A 21,146-nucleotide genomic window follows, 5' to 3' on the forward strand; every position below is an offset into this window, starting at 1 on the left:
AATTGAGGCTCAAATAGTAACTAGTGCATAGAGAAGCTGCCTTAAAACCCAAAACCATCCCAACTCTATAGGCAGATAATCAGCACTCGTACCACTCCCTCTAAATCTGCTGTAGCAATTAGAAGAACAGCAACCTCCTATGTTTTACAGGGCAGTCAAACCCATTTATTCATTTTCATTTTCCCTTACATATCTATTAGCAACTGGCATTCAGTTTACACAAAATATTGGTTGAATTAACAAAAATTAGTAAGTTCACCATCCACAGTACCATCTCTCCCTATCCTACAGAAAAGATCTAGCTTCAGACCCCAGATCTGGGTAAATGTCTCCATGACGTGAATTTTACAAAACTGCCCCTCAGAACTTTTTGAGAATTAAGTGAGAAACGTGTGTCATAGCACCTAGGGCCATGCATGCAAGACGGAGCCCATCTGCTCTGGGGTAGGCTCTTGAATCAGTGCTTAAGTTAAATCCATGGGTGATGCAACCACTGAAATCAGCAACGTCAGTTTCCCTCCCTAACTCTCAACCACTACTTCTTTCCACACAGTCATTCCCTTTACAGAACCTACAATTCAAATCTCTGTCATTCCAAAGATATAGAAATAAGGGCCAAAGGCACAAGTTTCTCTCGAAGCTTTTTTCTATTTGTGTTACTCACTCCCCACAACCCAAGGCTTCACTGTAATTCCAGCACCAATAGTGACCTGCAGTGATCTACTTTGTCCTACAGACTCTCAGTAACAATGACAACAGCTCTTATTTTATGAGTACTCACTTGAGAGCAGTTTATATATGGTCCCTAATTCCTCTGTTACCTCTATTGTTCAGGTGATAAAATTAAACTTTAGTTTAAGAAACTTGTTAAATACGACAGTCCTTAAGTAGAAAAACCAGGATTTAAATGCAGTCTTCTGATCTCAAACCAATACTGTACCCTTATGCCAAACACCATGATTTATCTTTAGAACAACCAAAACCTGTTTACTTGACCTAAATTCCCTCATAGAGATTTCCAGCAGGGAAAAGTGTCTTATTGCAGTGATTAACTGTTTCTGGAATTCAACATTTGTGTTTACTCCATACACAATGGTGTTTCATCAGTGTAATACCACTCCATCAATCCAACTTGAACATTCTTCCAGACAGAGACAGTACAGGGATGATTCAAATGCTTTTGATTTGCAGCATGTGCTTCCAAATGAACATGCTACTTCTATACTTAAAGAACTAAAATAGAGTTGACCCTCAAACAATATAGGTTTGACCCATATAGGTCCACTTATACGTGGATTTTTTTCAATAAAGACAGCATGGTACTGTAAATGTGTTTTCTCTTCCTTGTGATTTTTGTAACATTTCCTTTTTCTACCTTATTTTATTGTACGAATACAGTATTCTGTAATACAGAACATTATATATTATATAGTATTTTATACACACACACATACACACACACACACACACACAAAATTTCTGTCAATCAACTTTATGTTATCAGTAAGGCTCCTGGTCAACGATAGTAGGCTATTAGTAGTTAAGTTTTGGGGGGAGTCAAAAGTTATACATTGATTTTTAACTGCATGGGGGGATAAGAAACCCTAATCCCTGCACTTTTCAGGGGTCAGCTATAACTGTTTTTGATAAAGTCCCAGACTCCCAGGATTAATTCTTTTGCTTCAGCATACAAGCACAGCTTTGATTATCCACTAATATTCTATCTAGGAGACCAGGATTTCTCTGCTGATTCTTTTTGAAACATAGTATTTACAGAGCATGATCCAAAGTAAGTGTGTGTGTGTGTGTGTGTGTGTGTGTGTGTGGTGCATGCATGCGTAAGGGGAAAGGGCAGGATGAGGGTGGTTAAAGTATAAATCCAGAAATCCTCTCAGATCACATTTTGGTGCAAATGTATTAAATGGCTTTTCATATTCTTTTCCCGTAACTTTTCTTTTTTTTTTTTTTAAGATTTTATTTATTTATCAGAGAGATAGGGGAGCAGAGAGCAAGCACAGGCAGACAGAATGGCAGGCAGAGGCAGAGGGAGAAGCAGGCTCCGTGCCGAGCAAGGAGCCCGATGTGGGACTCGATCCCAGGACGCTGGGATCATGACCTGAGCCGAAGGCAGCTGCTTAACCAACTGAGCCACCCAGGCGTCCCTCCCGTAACTTTTCTTAAAAGTGAATCGCGTCAGAAGATGTAACTCAAACTTGTCATTAAATTCCTATAAGTGCAAAAATAACTTAGGTTTCTACAAATATTTTTGAGCCTTTTAATATACATTACAAATATTTTAGACCAATCACATTTTGTTGTGTGTAACATATTTACAAAACAAAAAATATATTACAACAAACATGAATGAAACAGTAAATCTGATCAACAACAAGCTTTGTCACAACCAGATATTTAAAAGGAATGCAAAAACCTGTTGGTCTGCATACGTTAAGAGTTTTGAGATAAATAGGGGTCCAGAATTATAATGTATCTGGAAGAGAGATGAAGGAAATCCCAAATTTAATAAGTTAGGTAAGATTCTTTCTCTTTCTAATTACATAATGTTTAATGATGTTTTATACTGTGAACATTGATGAATTACCCAAACATGATACAAAGCTAATATGGTTCTACCATTTCAAAATGTACGTGACATTCACATAATATCCTTTTAATTATTATCATTATATACTGTAGTTCACACAATATCTACAAATGTGAATGAGAAAGAAAAAAAAAAAACCAGGTCACAGCAACATGTCTCACATTCCAGTTTTAAATAAGACAAGCACATACTGGATCAAACATTATTTCATTATACGTTAATAAATAACACCTAGTTTGTTATGGTTACCTTGAACAGTTTACAGCTGTATATTTAAAAAGAGAACATTTTCTGCAAGTTTCACATTGTCAATAAAGAGCAAAATAAATAACAAACATAACAAAAAAGGAAGAGAAAGTAAGTGAGCAAGCAAGAAAGAACAAGTTCTATATAGAACATAAAGTATTTCTGACATGCTGCTTTTCTGGTACAGTTTGCCACAAGAAAATTAAAATGGAAACAAAAAATGATTGTCTTTTAAAAACAACTTCTGAAAGCTTTTCACAATATTGAGCACGAACCTTTTAAGATTAGCATGGAAATCTTTTTGGCCATCTGCTTTGCATAGATATACTATGCACTTTGTGTATGTGCACACCCAGAGGGACTTCCTGAAGTCTCGGGATAGCAACTGCTGAGCCCTCCAAATGAGAAACAGCCAAAACGCTGGACTGAAATCCAACCAGTGTGAAGTCTGCAAAGGTCTCCTTCTGGCTTTGCTTTCACAGATGTCCCTGTGTGTATGCTGTTCTGTGGACCCCCAGCTACTTTGAAAACAATAAACCCACTGTAAGAATCCAAGGATCCAGTTTCAATAGGTGGGAGGAAGACACAGTTCCTCCAAGCAAATCCTGACAAGCCCCCACCTAACTTGGTGGGAAGGTGAGCACAGCTCCCCCCTCCCCCGCCCCACCCCGCCACTGCGCCTACCTCATTACTTGTGTTCAGTGTGGGTTTTCTATGCCCTCAGCACAACCGCTCACAGACCTAGAAGACAGGGACTCCTTACGGGGTATCAGGCCTGATACACTGTGACTGTGCCAAACTGCCTCGCAACCTATTCCCAGCTAAGAACATTTTCCTGACTTAGGCAAAAGAAGAGCATGAAGCCTTATGGCAAAATTGTAAATTTCTTTCAAATTAGGTTTAGAGTTGAAGTTACATCATTAAGACATTTTCTTTAAGCAACCACAGTTTTCTAAAGGGAGAGGAAAGTAGCAGCCCAACTTTCTGACCAGGAACAAAGATTTCTGTCTCCACAGTATCCCTGTTTTCTTTACTCAGCATTTCCATTAAGTTTTCGCTTATCCAGGAAGAGCTGGCAATCACTGTATTGTAATACAATCACTTTCCACAGTTCAAGTTCTTTTACATGAGTTAGTCCTCTTGACCAAAAGAAGTATACAGTATTATGCTAAAGACCATTGTAAATTTCCATAAAAATAAAATATTCAATGGTTGTGTTCCTAGAATCTATGTAAAGCCATGGCTCAAATTACATCTTTCCAATAAAATCTAAAAACCATTAGTTAAAATCCATAATGTAATCCAATTAGCATAGCTTTTGCTCATTATTCCTGTTCTCAGACAATGAGATGGTGTTATGCCTTTGGTGGCCTCAGTTTTCCATTTCCCCACAAAATGCTGAGTCAGCTCCCCAGAGAGCAGGCTGGAATCTTGTAACTCCACAAGGTTGTCTGACTAAAAGTTCCTCCCCTGCTTTGAACTTTTTATAGTGGGGACTTGAGGAAACAAACATCCACAATCCTTATCAGTGAGGAATTAATTCACGAGTAATTTAACAGTTTAGTACTGGAAACATGTTACTAGAGTTTTGGGTTCACCTGTGAAAACTTCAGAATTGTGACGCACACTAAGCATTAGCACAGGTCTGCCGCAGAGATGGAAAAGCTCATATGTTAATACAAGGGCTTTTGACCTTGATTTTCAAATTCAGACCAGGCATCATTGAGCTCCATGAAAATCATCTTTGCATATTGTTCATAGGGTTGCCCGGTAGCCTGTAGAAAAAAATAAAACAACGCATTACATACTACAGACCAAAATTTTACCTGTATTACAATTTTCACTGCTAATAGGGGGTTCCAAGTAATTGAAATGTTTTTCTATTAGGCCATTTCTCTTTTTATAGCTTATCTATGTGACCCTAATGATATGGCCTCCCCAGAACTCCCTCCCCTTAGGCATTGACATACGGTAACAGTAGTCCATGAATGAGCAGATACAGAGCACTTACTGAGTAGTGAAAGATGGACCCATTCTCCAGAAGTACTTACCAGTGACAAAGGCTCAGGACAGCCTATCTATAATTAGTAATTTAATTTAATTAATTAATTTAATTTAAATTAGTAAACTCCTCTATTTTCCAATTTCAAAAAAAAATTAAGTTCTTGGAAACCCATAACATAGGTGCAGGGTTTGTGTATTTTCCTAGGTTCCTGTTCCTCTTTCTCTTTTGATTCACTGAAACGCTTTGTTTCTGATTAATTCTCTTCTTCAGACTAGTCATCAAAAGTATAGAGAAATGAAAAGCAAATACATGAAATTCAAGCATGTGTTCCCAAGTGGCATTTCAACCATAGCCTCACATAACAGGGCTGGTGTAAATAAAACCAAGTTTGTCTATATGACAGCAAGGTGATTCACTTCCGTCTAAGAGGTTTCTTCGTCTTATGAGGATTTCAACTGGGGCCATCCGGTAGCTTCTGATATTGGAGAGCACCTATATGTTTATATACTTCCATGAAAACATAAACTGGCATCATCAACAGAATGACGATTTTAGGTCCATTTTGAATACTTTTTTGATTCCCACCAATTTTGCCAACTACATGCTAAAGCTTCTTCCCTAGAGCTGCGGCTAAACATCCTGCCACATCTCTACAAGAGAAAAGTTTTCCTCTGTCCAGCTCTTAGCCCACCCTTACTATTATAAGCCAGGACACAATTACATCCGATCCCTAAAAAATTACTCGGCGGTAAATCATACACCTAGTAAAGGCCCCTCATTCCATTGTTGTGTTGTATTGTATAGTTTCATTCCTCCTGCTTCATCAAGGGCAGGTTATACTCACTTTATCCGGGTGCACCACCAGCACAGCCCTCCGGTACACCTTTTTCACCTGCTCAGGTGTTACCAGGTCCGCCATGCCCACTGGTTTCCACTTGGTCTCCCCAGCCCACAGCACCGTGTGCATCGTGGACAGAAGTGCTCTGATATTTCTCTCTTTGCCTTCAATCCATTCCAGAATCTGTCAACGCAGAGGGAATTAGGAAATTCAAATGTTTCAATCCCCAAGGTCTCCATCGAGACTCTGGAAACCCCTCCTGCCTCAGCGACATCAACTACTTGGGGCTCAACTACTTGGGACTCTGTGCATATGCCAAGCTGTTTCCTCAACCTGGGATCCTTTTCCCCATCCATCTCCTAACCTGTCTTTCTGGCTGACCCTTCATCATCCTTTTAAAGCCTGCTCAGGACTTTCCTACTATTTGCCTTTGCCAACTTGAATTCCTTCCTCTTGGCCCCACTCCCGGAGTTAATCCCATTTCTAAAGCTTGGACCCTGTAGAGGCACACCCATGTCTACTTTGGTCTCTGCTCTCTGCCTCTGTCTAGTGTAGTGTCTGGCAGACAGACACCAAATAAATACCCCTTGAAAAAAAGAACACATTTCTCTGAGTTAATCCCTTGAGCATGTTTCTATCATAATATATGTAATACTTTATCGAAATCACCTTTCTTTGCCATTACGCAGAGTTGTTTGAGAAAAGGTACTGTTTCCTATACATCAGTGGAACTCAAGAGCCAAATAACATGCCTGGTTCAAAATACTGCTCAAAAACTATCAAATGAGGTGATTATGTTGAAGGGTTTGTAAGAATGCATCAGCATTTAGCACATAATAGATGCTCAGAGGGTATTTGTTGATGAGTGATGGCTTAGCCAAGGTGAAGGATGGCTACTCTCCTAAGCAACTAAATACCTTGTACCAGCTAAATAACCAACCGTAGTTTAAAAGACTTAAACCACTTTTTTTCATAGAAAACTGTTAGAGTTTGCCTAATGAACAAACTGAGATTAAGCACAGAGTTACTGAGATGAAGCACAGAGTTTTGTAAGAAAAAAGAAACCTCTGTGGTGTTACATGAAATAAAAAGGCAAGCATGCAAACAAAGGATCCCGTATTGCCCTCAAGAGTATCCAAGGGGCGCCTGGGTGGCTCATTGGGTTGAACCTCTGCCTCGGCTAGGGTCGTGATCTTGGGGTCCTGGGATCGGCCCCCCATCGGGCTCTCTGCTCAGTGGGGAGCCTGCTTCCTCCTTTCTCTCTGCCTGCCTCTCTGCCTACTTGTGATCTCTCTGTGTCAAATAAAATAAATAAGATTTTTTAAAAAAAGAGTATCCAAGGATCTTTAGATCTTAAACAAATGTTCAAATTGTCTGGAAATATGTTACATTTTTTCAAAATGTGCAAAATGGACTGGCTGTGCTAATCCTGGTTCTGGAGATCCTTTAATGCAGTAACAGATTAGAGCGCCATCTCCCAGTTAGTTCTAGTGTCAGCATATTTCGTCAGGTAGGAATTCAACCTCTCCATCTGTGAGAACATTCCAGTTCTCTTGATCTTTTACAGACCTGTTCTCTACTACCTCACACAATTTATCCATGTAACCACCCTTTGGTTTCCAGGCTAAATCAGGAGTACCTGGTTTATAACTGTTTTTTTTAATGGGGAAATATTCTTTTTCCCCAAATCCAATGCTACCTAGACTTCTAGAATCAAAACAGATAAAAGTAGAACTGCTCTGGTGGAAAGTGGAGGGAAGCAGTGAGGAAGCCAGGAACCAGGAACACCGATGGCTCCATACCCCCTGATCTTCTCACATGACTGTCACACCAAATAATCACACTGGGCCAGGGGCTCACTCACCTTCAATTTCTCAGGATCCATTTCCTTAGCCATTTCCTCCTTTCTCATCTCAGCTATTGTTCGAGGCCCCTTTTTGTCTTTGTGTGCATTGAAACCTTGACCAGAAAGTAGGTCTTCAAAGTCAGCTGCTTTTTGTTTCCCTTCTGCAACAGAATTTTTTAAAAAATCATTATTATTTTACTCTTAAACACGAAATCCTATCACCTCATAACACTTAGGGTCTCCAAGGTGCTTTCACATGCATTAATCCTCTTACTCCTTATACGTACCCAATGAACAGAGTATGAGACTCTCATGCCCATGTGACAGATGAGGAAAATGAGGTCTGGAGAAACTAAGAGATTTGCCCAGAATCATAGACCACATCCATCGCAAAGTTAGGACTCCTGGCTGGATTGTTAGACTAAATCCAACTCCAGAACACTTTTCCCACTGTATCATCTTCTCATAGCTGAGGATATTTGTGATGCACACCCCCCACCCACCCCAGTCATAGAACTAGTTAGTATCAGCGATGCGGCTAACACCTGAGTTTAGGTACTTGCAGTCCATGGATGCCACTGCTTTCCTGCCCACACCCAGCTGGCAGTCTGAGTCCTGCACAGTGCTCTTTTTCACCAAGTCTGCTTGTGGCTTCATAATCCTTCTTAATGTTTGGAGAGGCAGCCTAGCATGGTGGCAAAGAGCAAAGTCTCTGGGGCTGGGATCCCAGACTTTAATCATAGCTCTGCCACTTACTGGCAATGTAATGTTGAAGCAAGTCAGTTATCATGTGCATGCCTCAGTTTCCTCATCTGTAAAACAGGGATGGTGTTAAATACCATTTACCTCATAGGGCTGTTGTGAGAAGTGATACGTTAACATTTTAAAGGGTTTAGAATAGTGCCTGACTATTTAAATGTTTATTAAATTAAAACAGAACAGAACCCAAACACAGACATCCATGCTGTCAATGCCCATCAATCAATGCTGGCATGTGTATTGAAACCCATTTGCCATGTCTATACTGTAAGACACACGCACCCGCACATGCACATGCTAAAATGTAAGTGCTCTGAGATGACGATATTTGTCTGTCTTGTTCATTGCCATAATGCTGATGTTCTCTACACTGAAGATGAGCACTCCATAATGTTCTGCTGACTGAAGCCAATCGCCCTACATCTACTCAAAATACAAAACGGAGGGAAAGCCACATGGCTCTATGGAATTGTCCAAGCAATATCCACTGCTAACCAAAGAACAAACATGATGTTACATATTCCCAACAACAACAAAAATCCCTGTCATGTTATTACTTTGAGAAGGGACCTGTGTCATATCCGGTAGAGTGTGACAGTTAAGAGAAGGGGTTCTGGAGCCACATTGCCTGGGTTCCAATCTTGCCCCTGCCACTTATAAGCCACATGGACTTAAATTATTTATCTCCATCATAGATTTTTTTTAAAAATCTATGACATGGGGTTGGTTTTGAAGATCATATTAAATAATATGTGAAACTGGTTGGAGTAGCACCTGACATACAGTAAGCTACAGTGACTAGAAAAAGCAGAGTTTCCTTTCCCATGTTCCATAGAGAGAAAGGCCTATTTCCTCACCACATCCCTCCACATTTAGTTCTTGAATACGATCAGATCAACTGAAATGTAAAATACATTACAACAGGCTGTTCAACAAACTCAAATTTAACCACCCCTGCTAGGCAAAATATATCACTTTTTCCTTGTTATCAAGAATCCCATTCAAAAAAAGAAAAGAAAAGAAAAAGAAAAGAAGGAGGCCTATCCAGAGTATCCTCTAGCCTTAGCTCTTGGCCCACTTTGTGTTCTTTTAACTTTCTTCTCAGAAGAGAGGAAAAAAACCATCATAGAAAACTGAATGATCTCAGAAATATCCACCAATCAGAGCACAACCAAGACTAAATGTCCAGGACAGACACCCTCCTCTAATCAGGATCCAAGGGCAAATATGAACAGTGCTTGCAAGGTTCCCAAACTTTCTCTTCTACTCCCTCTTCCAAAGGAATAACAGCTTCAAGAACCAGCTACCCCTCCATTCACATCCACAGTAATATTTAGTGCCTACTAAGCTAGGTGCTAATGAGAACATGACGCAGGCCCTGCTCTCCATCCGGTCTCCAGGTGGAAAGAGACAGACAAGTGAACTAGCAGTCACAAAATGACATAAGTGTTAAGAGCATGGTACACCCAGGTGCTTCAGGCACAGAGTGGGAGGTAGGGATCATGGTGTGTCTCTACAACTCTAAGATTCACTCAGCACTGGAATTGTGTTCTGTCTCCTTCGGACATACATACACACAGGTAGTATGACAATACAGGCTATCCTCCGGTCAGGCTACACACCATCATCCTTACCCAAATTAGCTGATCCTTTCCCACGTTCACTCTGCCCCCCAGGCATGGCTGAGAAGCTCACGTTGTAGTTGGGTCGGTGCTGGGGAGACGAGTGGGGGATGCTGGTCTGTGGCTTAGACTGTGTCTGCTGCCAGCTGTAGCTCCCTCCCTGCTGCCACCCTCCCCCCATGGGCTGGGGAGATGCTTTCTGCGGTGAGCTGAGAGGTGGAAATCCTCCACCCAATCCAGTTGGTGTGGTGGGTTTGCTGGCAAATGAAGAACTACCTACGGAAACAAAGAGAGAAAGAGACAGGAATGCTATTTTGAAGAGCCTTGTCCCAAGTTACTGTTTTCAGTGATTTTAGTGGAAATTACTTTGACTGATAACACAATTAACCTTCCTAATAGTTAAAGAAACTGCAGTATGTGTTTCCTTTAATCTCCACAGTGACATTTTTAGGTATGTATTATTAACCGCATCATTTTCTTCAGATAAACAAACTGCAGTCCAGAACAGTTAGGTGATTTTTTCCCAAGTCACACAGCCGGCAAGTGACAGAACCGAGACTGGAATCTGGGTCTTTGACTCCAAGCCTGAAGAGCCCCAGCTTTTCCCACTGTGGCATCTCTTCTCTCCCTCCCACCTTCTAAGCACATTCTGTTTTCTTCACCGGAAGAAAAACTACAAAATGACAAGAACAGAGAATAAAGCAAAATATGTTCACTCACTAAGGTACTACTTACCTGTCAATGATCAAGATTAATCATTGTTTGTTGTTAAGAACAACAGTGGTGAGTGCCCAAGAGTAAACAAAGATGCTCTGAAATTTCACAAGTAGGTTTCAATTTCACACTTCTTGCATTTCATTGCAGGAGAGTAAACACAGCCAACGCTAAGACAACTTTGAACCAGGCAAAGGATCTTACTCAAGCTTAAAAAAATTATTAGTTTGTGCCAGGAATCTAAATAGAATTCTGATTCCACAACCTCCTAACTTTTAAGTACTCACTGCGTACATGCTGGGCTATTTCCAAAATACAAAGACCAGCTGTGGCTTGTGTTTAAAGAGGTAAAATGAGAAACTGGAATGTAGTGATCTTTCATGCACCAAACCCAAAGTAACAATGATAATAAAATAACTAACATTTATGTACAAAATATGCTTGTGTATATTACTGCTTTCAATCTATACAACACTCTTAAGGGGGTAGGCAGTACTACTGATCCCCCTTTATAGTTTTTATATTTTAATCCATAAGTACTTATTTTTATATTTATATTTATATTTATTTTAAATTTAATTAACATATGGTATATTATTAATTTCATAGGTTGAATTCAGTGATCCATCAGGTGCATATCATACCCAGTGCTCATTCCATCAAGTGTCCTCCTAATGCCCATCACCCAGATACCCCATCCCCCCACCCAGCTCCCCTCCAGCAACCTTCCTTTAGTTTTCTATAGTTAAGAGTCTCTTACAGTTTGTCTTCCTCTCTGATATTCTCTTATTTTTCCTTCTCTTCCCCTATGTTCAACTGATTTGTTTCTTAAATCCCACATATGAATGAACTCATATATTTGACTTTCTCTGATTGATTTCTCTTAGCATAATACCCTCTAGTTTCATCTACATTATTGCAAGTGGCAAGAGTTCATTCCTTCTGATGGCTAAGTAATATTTCATCATATATCTATACCACATCTTCTCTACCCTTTCATCTGTCAGTGGACATCTGGACTCTTCCCACAGTTTGGCTATTGTGGACATTTTGCTGCTATAAACATTGGGGTACATGTGCCCCTTCAAATCACTGTTTGTATCCTTTGGATCAATACCTAATAGTGCAATTGCTAGATCATAGGGTAGCTCTATCTTTAACTTTTTGAGAAACCTCCATACTGTCTTCCAGAGTGGTTGCACCAGTTTGCATTCCCACCAACAGTGTAAAAAGGCTCCCCTTTCTCCACATCCTTGCCAATATCTGTTGTTTCCTGAACTGTTAACTTTAGCCATTCTGACCGGTATCTCATTGTGGTTTTGATTTGTATCTCTGTGATGCCAAGTGATGTTGAGCAATTTTTCACATTGACCCCACTTTAACAACAAGAAAATCCGAAACTCAGGGACGTTTCCTGATGTGCTCATGATCACACAGCTAGTTAACAGTGCGGGGGCTTGACAATAGGCATCCTACCTCCAAATGTCATGCTCATTTGCTGTACCCATGATCCCTAATTCCTCCGCAAATCTCTGAGCCTGTCACTGCAAGTTACCCCTTACTGTCTCTTCTCTCTATAGGCTTTTCCCTTTATTCATCTAGGACTCCTTCCTTCCTCACTGGGAATGCTGCCTTATGGACACTATAACTTGGAGTCAATCTGAGTTTGAGTCTCAGCTCTATCACCCATTCATGAACGCATTTATTCATCCATCCATCTAGTCATTTACCATCCATGCATTCACTCATCAGTATTTATAGAGCATCTATGTGCCATCTCCTGTGCTGAGAGCTGGGGACACAGCACTAGGAATACGATCTACAGAGAATCCTTGTTCTTCTGAAGCTCAGTGAAAAACTTCAACTCATGGAGCCTCAGTTTCCTCATTTGTAAAACCAGAACTACATCTATATCACAGGTATACCATAAAGACACAAAGGCTATATGAAAATATTTCACAAACCCTGAATTAAGTAAATTAGGAGGCATTACATATTATATTATGATGCAAGTTCATATGCCCAGTATACACCAGTACATCATAAGGGCTCAATAAATACTTGGTAATAGAAAAAGGTAATGACAGAAGCTCTGAAGCTTGGCATTGCCCCCTGTCAGTGGGTAACTCAGAGCCTGAAGCCTCTTTCAGGAGCCCCTGTCAACAGCACATCAACATACACCTTAAACTGGGTATTCGTTCTGCACTGGGATTTCATTTTACAGTTTAAGGATGCTTACTATCTTCCTTCTGAATATAGATAGATAGATAGATAGATAGATACATAAATTCAGAAGATATATATATATATATACATATATAATTTAAAATTCAATAAATATGGAAAAGCCTAAAAACTTAAAAAAAAAAAAAAGCTTCCATATTCCCATTACACTGCCATTTATTCATTCATTTATAAAACACTATCGAGCATCTTTCACATGCTAGGCTGCAACACGGTAGTGAAAAGGCAAATGCTGATCCTGCTCTCAAGGGGCTCATCAACATTGTAAGACTTTCTGATGCCTAATCTTCCAGAATATTCTCTACCCATGTTCAGAAATTTAATTTTTAATGCTACTGAAGCAGGGAACTGACAAAAATGTAAAGCAGCAGCTAAACCTAGAGGCCACTGCTATCCTCATTAAAAGCCAAAGCAGTGGTTATCAGCCTTGGTTGTGCATTATAATCACCTAGGGAGCTTTTAAAACTCCCTACACTCAGGCCACAGCCAGACCAATTAGATCAGAATGTCTACAGGAAAAACTAAGGCACTGGTATTCGCATCAGAATTGCTGAATGTCAAAATATCTTTAGGAGAAGGACACTGTCTTTTGCCTTTTCTGAATTGCAGCTATGTAATTTGGAAGTTTCATTTTAATCCTCAAAGCGATTGCCAGGGTATCAAAAATTCTGGCTTTGCTTATGACCTGTTCACTGTGTGGCTTTAGAAAAGTCACTTACCTTTCCTAAATTATGTGACTTGAAAAATAAAGAAATTTAGGAAACCAGTTTTCCCAGCAGTTGTAAGAATTACTATCTTTCAAAACTGGCAAAGAACTCCTGAACTCCTCCCAGCAGGTTCATTATTGTAGTGATATGGGTGTAGCTATTCTGAAATTATTTTTGTTGTAGGACAGTTAGTGTTGTTGAGATCCAGAGCAATGGAAGCCACATATGCAGAATAGGGCAAGGTACGGAAGAGTCCTGCCGTACTGGATGGGATTTTGTATTTCAATTACGCCTGCTCATCTCCTCTCTCTAGCTTCTGAAAGGCAGAGCAATGATACTCACCCCAGTACCAATGAACACACTTGGCACACAGACCTTGGTTTCCAAATGCCATTTTCCACAAAAGAGAATAAGGATTCCTTGGAGAATGACTGATTTTAGGGCTGGGGAACAAATATTTCAAGATAAGCCTGGAGCATCTTATTGTGCCATAAAGAAGGAAGGTTCTCAAAAACTGATGGACACAAGTGAAAAGGACGGAGGAGCCAGGAAAAAAAAAAAAAAGCTTTCACAAACCAAACTAAATCTGAGACGTGAACATTACAGAAAGTAATGACAGTAATGAATAAAAAAAGAATCCACTGGGGCGCCTGGGTGGCTCAGTGGGTTAAGCCACTGCCTTTGGCTCAGGTCATGATCTCAGGGTCCTAGGATTGAGCCCTGCATTACGCTCTCTGTTCAGCGGGAAGCCTGCTTCCTCCTCTCTCTGCCTGCCTCTCTGCCTACTTGTGATCTCTCTCTCTCTCTCCCTGTCAAATAAATAAATAAATCTTTTAAAAAAATCCATTAGTCCAAACGGATGAGAGAGAAAGAAAAAGAGACTCTTTTTTACAGTTAAATGCCAATTAATATATACAAAAACAAGGGCAGAATCAGATAATCACAATTTCACAACCACCATAGTAATAACTGCTTCAGGCAAGAATCACTAATGACTGCTAAAACCAGTAGCTAAATCAGATGGAGAATAAGATATTCTCAGAGAGGATAGCCTCAGATTATCTCCAGATTACTCATTAATTACAAAGGGAAAAAATGGTAACTTTGTAATGAAGAAACCTGGCAGACACCCCTTAAAGCAAATGATCAAAGTTAACATCAAAACCAAACTGAGACTTTCTCACCTGGCCCATATCCCTCAAGGATCCATGTCATGCAAAGAAAAAAAGAAAAAGAAAAAAAGGGAAGAAAAAAAAGGGCAAAGGAACCATTCCAGATTCGTTTCTAAAAGGACATGACAACTAAATGCAGAATGTGAGGCTGGAGTTTTAAAAAGAATCTTCTATAAAGATCACCTCTCCAGAGAGGCCTTTCCTAACCACTTGATACCTAAAATAACACACCAGGCCGTCCATCATTCACACGCTCTTTGCTTTTTTTTTTTTTCCCCCATGAGTGTGAGCTCCAGAGCTTCAGGGGGTTGAAATCATGGGACTTGGGTGTGTTACTTAATCGTCTGGGCCCCAGTTTCCTCATCTGCAAAATGAGGATACCAGTCCCAATACTTCAAAAGATTACAGAGGAGATTAAACAGAATGATACATGTAAAACTCTTAAAATAACATTGTTTTTATTTTTTAATTTGATACCATATTATATACTTACTCATTTACTGTTTCTTTCCCTTTCTAGAATATAGGCTTTAGGAAGGCAGGAATTTTGTTTTGGTTTTCTTTGTGTGGTTGGTTTTTATTAAGACAATGTTAGCACACAGAGGGCACTTAGTAAACAGCTGTTGAATGGATAAAAAATGAGCAGTGAATAAGATTTTATTTGACACAGAATTTCACCTGATATTATTATTTTAAAATTCAAAATGTATATTAAAAAGGAAAAGGAAAGAAAGGAAAATGACTTTGAGAGTTCTTAAAAGAAAAAAAAAATCTAAGGAGTTTATGATGGAAGGTCAAGGTTCTGACACAATTACTGGCAAAAATGGAGTCATGCTCTCAACCCCTGCAGACGATTAAGCTCTCAAGCTTCAGAAGGGCTCTCTCTCTTTTTTTGTTTTTTAAAGATTTTATTTATTTATTGGACACAGAGAGAGATCACAAGTAGGCAGAGAGGCAGGCATAGAGAGAGGGGGAAGAAGGCTCCCTGCTGAGCAGAGAGCACGATGCAGGGCTCGTTCCCAGGACCCTGAGATCATGACCTGAGCTGAAGGCAGAGGCTTAACCCACTGAGCCACCCAGGCGCCCCAAGAAGGGCTCTCTTGAGAACCTAAACTATCTGCATGGCCAATTCAAAGCTTTGTGTCTGGGATACTCTATCCTTATTTAACTCCGCACTACCCAAAGGAAGAAGGAAAAAAGAGAAAGAAAAGGTTTCACGGCATACTAGTCCAAAAAACTGCTCCTTCAAAAAAAGTTCCTTGGTGAGATGGTTTGAGAACCCTGCCAACTGTATCCTTTTGGGGAACATCACCATGAATACCATCACCATGCTCAGAAGCTTTTGCAATAATTAAAGTCCAATAAACTTGATGCTTCCAAAATTACTTGCTCATGGAACACTTATCTTGCAACGATGATTAACATATGATGAAAAACACTTTGAAAATACTATAGAGTCTATTTTCTATATGGAAATTTACAAACTGATCAGAGAGCACTGTAGGCAGTGGAGAGAAGATGGATGCCGACGTGAGGGTCTCAGGGGTACCATCACAGGAAGGCCTGTGCGTGGTGGGCCCCATATGGCACAAATCTACGTGACCAGCCTCATTGTTCAGCATTTCCCTACATGTTCATTACCTCTGCTGAGCCAAACTCTGTTATCAGGAGCTCCTGAAGGTTCTGACTGTACTCATGCTACTAATCCAAAATTGGGCATTGGAGAAATGGTGTACTAGCAGTTGATTCCAACCAGTATTTGAAGCCTGTTTTGTTTTTGTTTTTGTTTTTTTTAAAGCCCATCTCAGATTTTAGAATAAGAATAAGAAGATTAAGAATACATACTATTTCAGTTCCCAGGTAATGACACCAGTTTGTTGGAACACCAGAGATTTAGATGTAAGGCTTTGTAGCCAAAGTAAATGCTACTTTTATCTTAACCTGCTGAGTTCATACCTAGTGTCCCAAGGTCAGCAAAAGGATCCAGAGTCTGTGGTTTGTTTTGATGGGTGGGTGTGCCATGCGAGGATCCCGTTGGGCTGGTGGCAGCTGACTTGCTTCCCACTCCAAAACTTCCTGAAAAGGAAATAAAATGATTGAAAGTGAGTTAGTCGTCGAGGCTGAATTCTGCAATTCAGAAATCCAGAGCTACGGCTCATCTTGAGGGCAAATCAGGACAGGGTTTGCAAGTTTGTCAGAAGTTGATAGACCTTATTTCTCCAACTTAAGTGAAGAGTGGCTTGGAACAGGGACAGGGAACAGAGGAGGCTAATGTCATTTATCGGCCATCCCTGGGAACTATTATATCCAGTGTTTACCTCTCAGGTCACCTGATTTCATTCTTTTGTATGAGGTTTGGAGTCAGGCCTGGCTCGGAATTCTGACTCTGCTGCTTCCTAGCTGAGTAACTTGGCATGTTGCATAACTTCTCTAAGATTCAAAATTTTCTTTTTGGTTAAATAAGGAAATAGCAACTGCTTCAAAAAGTTGCTGTGATAAGCATATAGTGTGTATGTGTATATGAGTGTGTGTGTTAACTTGCACAGGACTGGAAATATAATCATATGAAATGGCTCTCAAGAAATACCATACTAGCCATAAGAAAGAGAATTATTTATTTATTTATTTATTTATAAAGATTTTTTTAATTTATTTGACAGACAGAGATCACAAGTAAGCAGAGACAGGCAGAGAGAAAGGAGGAAGCAGGCTCCCTGCTAAGCAGAGAGCCCGATACGGGACTCAATCCCAGGACTCTGGGATCATGACCTGAGCTGAAGGCAGAGGCTTTAACCCACTGAGCCACCCAGGTGTCCCAAGAGAATTTATTTATTATAGACAAATTCAACATTAAAACAAGTCCTATGTTAAGACAACTCAGATTATTCAGTACCTACTCTATGCCAGAAAATTTCATATAAGCTATTTCATTTAAATTTGTGCAAACTGTGTGGGACAAGAATTATGAACCCTATTTTACAGATTAAAAATGGAGATCCAGGCTTATAAAAAATCTGAGTGCTTCTAAGTGGCTGAGTTAGCTATATACCCAGATTTGCCTAATTCTATTTTCAAGACACATTCAGCAAATGAAACTGGGAATAGTTAAATAATGTATAAAACACACTACTATCATGTCACCAAAGGCCGTGTGAAAAGGTCCCCCAGAAGGTGAGTCTTAGGAAATCGCATGGGTGGGCTATAACACTCTGCAAGTACTCATGACAGCTCAGGTAAAGGATTATGCTCCAGCAATTGGCTAAATGTGCACAAAAATAACCTGCTTTTACCTGGTTTGGTATGCCAGTCCCAACCTCCTGAAACATCTGGCTGAATGTTCACAGCAGGTGTACTAGAAGCTGCAAATGGGGAGAAGAAAAAAAATCATAACACAATAGCTGAGAACCTGCTTTCCTGAGTTCACACAGAAAAACGCTGTCCTTTCCATGAAACCTGTGTGACCTGCCAATGTCCCAAGTGATTTGGCTCCGCTTCTGAGCTCTCCCAGATTCTGCAACACTGGTATTTTTGTGCCTTCATCTATGGTGACTTACATGACAGTTTGGTAGAACCCATATACTGTTTGTTACACTCTTCCTTCTTTGGCTTACCTATATTTAACTTCCATTCACACTTTGAGTTATAACTACGCATACGTCTGGTCTCCGTTAAATTGCTAGTTCCTTGAAGGTAAGAACTATCTTATTCATTTTTGTGTGTTCTACCTTTACATTTAACACAAAGTCAGTGGCCAAAAAAAAAAGGTAAAAAGAAACTTACATTCCATTTGCCTTACGTTGGTATTAATAAGTGTATGAGAGTTATGATTAGCTTAGAACTAAAACTTTGTTTTCCCCTCTGCTGTGACTGAATGGAGAATGATGAATCAATCGGAGCATGTATTGAGCACTAACTATATACGTCACTACTATACCAGTGTCATCATTCATTATCACTCAAAACTAACTTACTGCAGTTTTGAGAGAGATCATTCTGACTCCTCTCAAAATTCCAAATGTAGAATTTATAAGAAATGTTCAGCTACAGAGAATCAGGTATATTAGAGGAATACACATTGGTAGAGTAAGCTTTTTCTGAATCTATAAAATCCAAGTAACAAACAAGAGACCATAAGAAAGAATTTCTTTTTAAGGCACCTGTAGGTTCTGTCCGTAAAATCAGTGAGTAAAATGCAAACATTAAAATTACATGGCAAATAGTATTAAGCACACACATACCCACCACCACCAAAAGAAACATCAAAGCCCTGAAATTACCATTACCAAGGTTTGCTTTCAACTTAGTAATAACTAAGACATCTTGTACTTTCCTCTCATTGAGTTAAAAAGAACATGCCCTTAACAGTCATAATAGTTCTTTCCTTTCTATTTCTCTTCTACTATAGTAACCCATGAAAACTGTGGTGGAAATTAGACAATTTTGCTAACATTTGCTGTTTGATTTCCTTTAAACTCTGATCTTGGTCTTCTACACAACTAGGATGTAGAAATAGATCTTAGAACTTCAACCTTGTTTTTTTTTTTTTAATAGTGGAAAAATTTATATTTAGATTTAGCCAGCTGGACTCAGTTTAGACGATCCCAATTTTGTTGGCAACATCCAAAAAGCATCATAGTTAGGGGCCAGTCGAATATATGCCTTCTTCTCTCCATCAGGTCTGATCAAGGTCTATGTCATAGAGCTTCATCACAGCCTGTTTGATCTGGTACTTGTTGGTCTTGACATTCACAATTAACGTGTGTTGTTGTCTTCTGTTTTCTTCATGACTGACTCAGTAGTCGAGGGAACTTCATGATGGCATAGTGATCAAGCTTGTTTCTCCTGGGGGTGGTGCTCCTTTGAGAATATTTGGACTACCTTCAGAGACACAGTGTCTTGAGTCATTACAATGTAGGCAACATGAGGATCTTCAATTTTTTTGTGACTGTGGATGCCTTTCAGCACTGTCTTCTTGTCTTTCAAAACCTTTGCTTTGGCTTCAGCTTTGGGAGGGGCAGGGGTTTCCTTCTTAGCCTTTGGCGCCATTTTCATGAAAGGTGAACTTCAGCTTTGTTACTGATCAAGCCCACAAGTCCTTATGACCACCCACCATATGTAAGGCACTGCACTAGGGAACAGAGAACTAAAAGACATTGTCTAGCCTCAAGAAATATAAAATCTATTGAAGATGTAGGAACATACAGATGAAAAGGTAATCACCTAGTATTTTAAATTTCTATTTCTGTCTTTCATAATGGTTATCTACTTTTTCTTCCAATAATATATCCCAAGTGATTGCTGTCTTTAGAGTAGATATTCAATAAATGTCTGCAGAACTCAACGGCAACATTTCTTGATTTTCAGAAGAGATTGGTGATACCTTGTAGAAATCAGAGGTGGGAAATCTAACCTCTTAGTCTGACCTATATGCTATCCTGTATGAAGATGATGCAACTGATCCACTAATAGCTGAATAATTGTTTCTCCAGCAAAGTAGTGGAAAACTCTTTCCAGTCACTGTCATGACACAGGTCAAAAGAAGAAGAATAGTGACAAAACAAAGGGGTGCTAACTGGCCGAGAGTGGGTGATAAGCATCTTCTAACCAGTAGACCATATTAGGCTAGAATGGAGAGAGCAGGAGGGAGAGGACATGAGGTCACAGCACTGGGGTGTGAGAGCACATAGGGCCACAAAGGCCATTTTGATGACTCACTCCCACTCTCAGCGCCCTGCCCCCTCTCCCCACTCACATACACATTCTCTCTAAATAAATAAATAAACAAACAAACAAATAAATAAATAAAATATTTTAGAGATTAACTAATTAATTAAAATACGTTCTTACCATGCACTGTAGGTGAAGGACTTCTTGTAGGCTGAAGAAAGGGGTCACTGGAAGCGCTGGACGTGGTCAGAAAAGAACCCAGGAGATCCTGACCCGATGGTTTAGAAGGTCCTCCAAATGGGTCAAAGGTGGCACCTACACAATGGAAGGAAAGCCGTGTTTCTTTGTCCTGTGAGTTCATTCATTAAATTAATACTGAGGAGTTGTCACTGGGATGAAGCCTGCCACCTGGGCCACTCCACAGGTCCGTTCTACCCTTACAATTTCCCCCAGGGCCAAGAGTGGAACCTGAGGATTCTGGACTGCACAGGAATGGGACTGGCATACCAATGTCTTCATGGACAAAGGAGGACTGTAGATTTATCTGCTGGATGACCCATAAATCCCAACAATGAGGGCCTCGTGGACCCTCCAGAAATGACCCACAAAACCACGCTGGGACCAAAGGACATGCTCTGTGAACAGCCTGTGCTCATACTGAATGTATTAGTGAACAAAGACCAGGCAGACAAGCTCTGCTATCAAGGTGAACAGTAGAAAA

The 21,146-nt window shown here is 40.0% G+C and overlaps 1 protein-coding gene across 4 annotated transcripts in view; it reads right to left on the reverse strand.

Annotated features, from left to right (window-relative positions):
* Positions 1-2,261: 2,261 nt before the first annotated feature.
* Positions 2,262-21,146, reverse strand: part of DNAJC6 (DnaJ heat shock protein family (Hsp40) member C6) — a 138,723-nt gene continuing 119,838 nt past the window's right edge. For 3 of the 4 annotated variants that reach the window (XM_032303776.1, XM_032303777.1, XM_032303778.1), the window contains exons 13-19: positions 20,606-20,740; positions 18,049-18,117; positions 16,715-16,834; positions 9,934-10,197; positions 7,559-7,701; positions 5,701-5,877; positions 4,525-4,626 (exon numbers count right to left, since the gene is read on the reverse strand). In XM_032303776.1, the coding sequence (XP_032159667.1) occupies positions 4,525-4,626; positions 5,701-5,877; positions 7,559-7,701; positions 9,934-10,197; positions 16,715-16,834; positions 18,049-18,117; positions 20,606-20,740 (1,010 nt within the window). Of the gene's footprint in view, positions 4,627-5,700; positions 5,878-7,558; positions 7,702-9,933; positions 10,198-16,714; positions 16,835-18,048; positions 18,118-20,605; positions 20,741-21,146 lie in introns of all 4 variants that reach the window. The other variant, XM_032303775.1, reaches the window with a different exon arrangement.

This window comes from Mustela erminea, chromosome 10 (assembly GCF_009829155.1).
Source record: "Mustela erminea isolate mMusErm1 chromosome 10, mMusErm1.Pri, whole genome shotgun sequence".
Taxonomy (NCBI): domain Eukaryota; kingdom Metazoa; phylum Chordata; class Mammalia; order Carnivora; family Mustelidae; genus Mustela; species Mustela erminea.